Source organism: Penaeus chinensis, chromosome 24 (genome assembly GCF_019202785.1).
Source record: "Penaeus chinensis breed Huanghai No. 1 chromosome 24, ASM1920278v2, whole genome shotgun sequence".
NCBI classification, from domain to species: domain Eukaryota; kingdom Metazoa; phylum Arthropoda; class Malacostraca; order Decapoda; family Penaeidae; genus Penaeus; species Penaeus chinensis.
In genome coordinates this window covers 24,728,739-24,733,738 of record NC_061842.1, presented here as the reverse complement: position 1 = coordinate 24,733,738, position 5,000 = coordinate 24,728,739, and the positions used below count along the sequence as shown (strand labels likewise).

Genomic DNA, 5,000 nt, shown 5'->3' with positions numbered 1-5,000 from the left:
AATATTCAAATGTTGGTGCGTTTCATGTGTTCAAAATGTTCGTTAGAGTTTCAAATGTTTCGTGTATTCAGATGTTCAAAATGTTTGTTGGACTTTCAAATGCTAGTGTGTTCAGAATGTTCTAAATGTTCATTGGTATTTCAAATGTTGGTTTTTTTTTGTGTGTGTTTTTCGTTATTTGGTTATCTAGTAATTAACCCATTCGCCCTCTTGGGCAAGAATACATGCCATGCCCACTGTAATACAAGTTGATTTATTGTATTTACATATTGATGGCTCTACAAGTTATATATCACCAAATAGCCAGTTATTAGGACTACCTATCTCACCTGTTTACTTTATTCTTTCACTTTAAGAAAGGGTCTTTTGTATCATTTCGTTGTCTAAAATATTTTAATGACAATTTAATAATCATAACATGAAAAACAATAATAGCAGTATCGATAGCAATGGTATTAATAAGAGAAACACATTTTTCCGCCAATTCTAGCAATTGGGAAATCAGGATCGGTAACTAGGGTCCACTGATACACTCCTTGCCGGCTGAGCACATATGGAGCCATCTACATGTAACAAAATTCACCAAAAACTACAGGGGGAAGAACATAAATCCGGGGCGATTGGGTTAAATGTTATATGATTTGTAATCCTTTGGGGTCAAGAGTTTCAGAAGTTATTGTTTATGTATATATATCTAACGCTTATAAAATATATTTTCGAATCTGATAATTTCAAAAGCTACAAGAATTCCCCCTAGTTCATCGTTCACATCTCGAGCTTTACATCTTAACCATCTAACATCATCAATACTTTGAGTTTAACGATCCTTTATACCCTAATATATGAAAAAAATAATATACCATGAACTTTTATATTAGTGACGAGTGACAGATCGCAAGGGATACTTATTTATTTGTGTTACTTACCACGCTGACAGTGTGTGCTATCCCAACACCGTCGTAGGTTGTTTCGCTCGGGGCAGCTCTCGTCACACAGTGGATATAGGTATTCATTGTTATTCTGTGTGGATACAATGGTGCATCAAAATGGGTGTATGTATCACTTTCTACAGCTCTTCATAGGTATATAGATGAGCGAACATACATATAAGCATGGATATACTAACTTACACGCTCTCTCTCTGTCCCAACCCCTCTCTCTCTCCTTATCTCTCTCCTTCTCTCTCTCTCTCCTTTCTTTCTCTCTCTCTCTCTCTCTCTCTCTCTCTCTCTCTCTCTCTCTCTCTCTCTCTCTCTCTCTCTCTCTCTCTCTCTCTCTCTCTCACACACACACACACACACACACACACACACACACACACACACACACACACACACACACACACACTGGACGCATCTACACCTACACCAAAATTCACACCCATCCCTCTCCCTACATAACCCAACAGCCACACGCTCACCCCCCCTTCCTCCCAACCTTCTCCCTTCCCCGCCCACCTTGAAGATGTTCTCCGCTCCAAGCCCTGTGATCAGCGACCAGTCGACGGTGTGGACGTAGCACAGGTGGAAGTTATTCTGTATCCTGACGCTTCCCTTGAGGATCCTCGTGAGGGAGTACAGGCCGATGACCTGAAGGAGTTGAAAAAAAAAAAATGCATGTGTATATATTTGTATTTATGTGTGTGTGCGTGTGTGTGTGTGTGTGTGTGTGTGTGTGTGTGTGTGTGTGTGTGTGTGTGTGTGTGTGTGTGTGTGTGTGTGTGTGTGTGTGTATAACACATTTAGGAGTTAAAGGAAATGTATGTGTATATGTATATATATATATATATATATATATATATATATATATATATATATATATATGTATGCATATATGTATACATCTATATGTATATGTATATATGTATATGTATGTATATGTATATATGTATATGTATTTGTGTGTATATATATATATGTATATATACATATATACAGTAAGTATTACCTCTATACCACAACTAATACTGTTATTACTTATATTACTACTGATGCTGATGCTCCTACTACTACTACTACTACTACTACTACTACTACTACTACTACTACTACTACTACCACCACTACCACTACTCATATCAGTACCACCACTACTACCACCTCCGTTGCCCTCGGACTTTAAACCAACGTAAACTTCCTCCCATCTTCGGCCCCATTGCGCCTACCCTCTGCACCGCCGAACACTCCAAGAATTCTCATTATACCAAGTAAACACGCAAGCTTCCAATCATTATCTCTGGAGGGAATTTAAGGGTTTGGGGGTCAGTGTTTTTGTCCTTTATGACTGCAGCTGTAAGAATAATAATACTAATAACGACAACAACTTCGACTACTGTTGCTACTACTATTACTATTACTACTACTACTACTACAGCTACTATTACTACTACTACTGCAACTACTAATATTACCACTTCTGCTGCTGCTGCTTCTGCTGCTGCTGCTGCTGCTGCTGCTGCTGCTGCTGCTGCTGCTACTGCTACTACTGCTGCTACTACTACTACTACAACTACTACTACCACCACTATTACTACAGCTACCCCTAATTCAATATCTACTACGACTACTTCAAAAAGGTATCCAATCCTTTCCTCACACTGCACACACCCTCACACATCACCTATAACACATATAAACCTACATTTCGTCCAACACACACACACACAGAAACCGCCACCCATTAAAAACACTCTCATTTTATCCTCATTAAAACTTAAAAAAAAAAAAAAAAAAAACTGACATAGAATTGTCTTCGGTTTCATCACAGTCCTCACTCATAACCCCATTCCCTTTCCTCATGTCATTTCTCAAAGAATTCTCATCTTGCCTGCCGAGCGCGCTTTATGCTATCCGCAAATATCCGCAAATATGAATTCGTCTTCTTGGTGGGATCTCGAAATATGGCAAAATTACGGATTTCTATTTTTCTTTAAATGCTTTACTGCTTTTAATTCTATTATCATATCTATTGTTACTAATTTCTGTCGTTGTTATTGTTTGTAATACATAATCTTTTCTACTGCTACTAATTTCTATATTTTTTTTCTAATTATTTCTATCGCTACTGATTTATATCGTCGCTGTTTTTCTAATAGAATTATCATGTCTGTTCCTATTAATTTCTATAATTACTTTGGTTTCTAATACGATTAATATTTCTATTGCTATTAATTTCAACCGCTGTTATTGTTTCTAAAAACTGTTATTATTTCTGTTGCTACTAATCTATATCTGTGCTAGTACTTCTAAAACGATTTTTAAAATTCTATTGCTACTAACTTCTGTCGTTCCTATTATTGCTATTTTTAACTAGTGCGACCGAACCATGAACTACTTTCTTGAACCACAAAAGGCACCTAATTATCTTCTCCTACAAACCATTAACTCTACAAACATTTACTCTCCTTATAACAAAATTATTTTTTTTCTACTCCTACATCTACAGTTACTGCCACTGCACTAACACTCGCTTGCACTGCCATCATTATGCCTACAACAACACACACCGCTACTTGTATTATTTCAGCGACAGTCATTACTACTATTACTGTTAATATTCATTACTACTATTACTGTTAAGTCATTACTACTATTACTGTTAAGTCATTACTACTATTACTGTTAAGTCATTACTACTATTACTGTTAAGTCATTACTACTATTACTGTTAATATTCATCACTACTATTACTGTTAAGTCGTTACTACTATTACTGTTAAGTCATTACTACTATTACTGTTAAGTCATTACTACTATTACTGTTAAGTCATTACTACTATTACTGTTAAGTCATTACTACTATTACTGTTAAGTCGTTACTACTATTACTGTTAAGTAATTACTACTATTACTGTTAAGTCATTACTACTATTACTGTTAAGTCATTACTACTATTACTGTTAAGTCATTACTACTATTACTGTTAAGTCATTACTACTATTACTGTTAAGTCATTACTACTATTACTGTTAAGTCATTACTACTATTACTGTTAAGTCATTACTACTATTACTGTTAAGTCATTACTACTATTACTGTTAATATTCATACTCGAGCGACAAACACCGGTAATGAAAAGGTCACCCATGCCTAAAACAATAAGACTTCTCTTTCCCTTCTTTAAATTATCAAACTGGTTTTTTTTTTGTTTTTTTTAAACTTGAAACCACAACATATCCGTTTGTATCTTAATATCCCCCAAAACGAGTATTTTTTTTTCATACTCGACGTCCAAAATACCCGTTTTTTTCTTCTTTCCCTATTTAAAACCCTTACTTTCTGCTTCCCTTTGTTTTTTTTAAAACTCCAAAAATCCACTTTTCAGGTACTTGAAAGTTTTTTTAACATTTGCTTACTCCTTAACGTTCCTGTAAACCCGCTTACACCCTTACTAGAGCTTCCTCGTATTCACTACCCGCAATACCCGCTTCCTCAGCCCCCCCCCCCTCCTCCTAAAATACCCTCTCCCTCATCCCCCCCCCCACCCCACAAATAAAAATAGTTCCCTTTACTCACCGTAATAAAAAATTAATTAAAAAAAAAAAAAAAAAAAAAAAAAATATATATATATATATATATATATAAAGCTTCCTTTCCTCACCTCCAGATCATTCACGCCGTAGACAATAAGGGCGTAACCCTGATGCCTGACGCTGCCCCGGATGACGCTCAGGTTGGGGAAGAGCTGACCCAGGGACCTCAGGCCTCTCACCCGGTACACCAGCAGGAACTCGGTGATCTCGACAAGCTCAGGGAAGGACCAGTTCTTCCAGTCCTCTTCGGTTGCCTGGCGGGGGATGAGGGAGGGAGATGAGGGAGGGTGATGACGGAGGGAGATGACGGAGGGAGATGAAGGAGGGAGATGACGGAGGGGGATGAAGGAGGGGGATGAGGGAGGGAGATGAAGGAGGGAGATGAGGGAGGGAGGGAGATGAATGAGGGAGATGAAGGAGAGAGATGAAGGGGGGGATGAGGGAGGGAGGGAGAGAGATGAGGGAGTTG

At 37.6% G+C, this 5,000-nt stretch overlaps 1 protein-coding gene across 1 annotated transcript in view; it reads right to left on the bottom strand.

The window, feature by feature from the left end:
• Positions 1–5,000, bottom strand: part of LOC125037899 (insulin-like peptide receptor) — a 49,977-nt gene that overhangs the window by 38,736 nt on the left and 6,241 nt on the right. The window contains exons 5-7 of the mRNA XM_047631137.1: positions 4,600–4,785; positions 1,458–1,589; positions 927–1,020 (exon numbers count right to left, since the gene is read on the bottom strand). Coding sequence (XP_047487093.1) covers positions 927–1,020; positions 1,458–1,589; positions 4,600–4,785 — 412 coding nt within the window. The remainder of the gene's footprint in view (positions 1–926; positions 1,021–1,457; positions 1,590–4,599; positions 4,786–5,000) is intronic.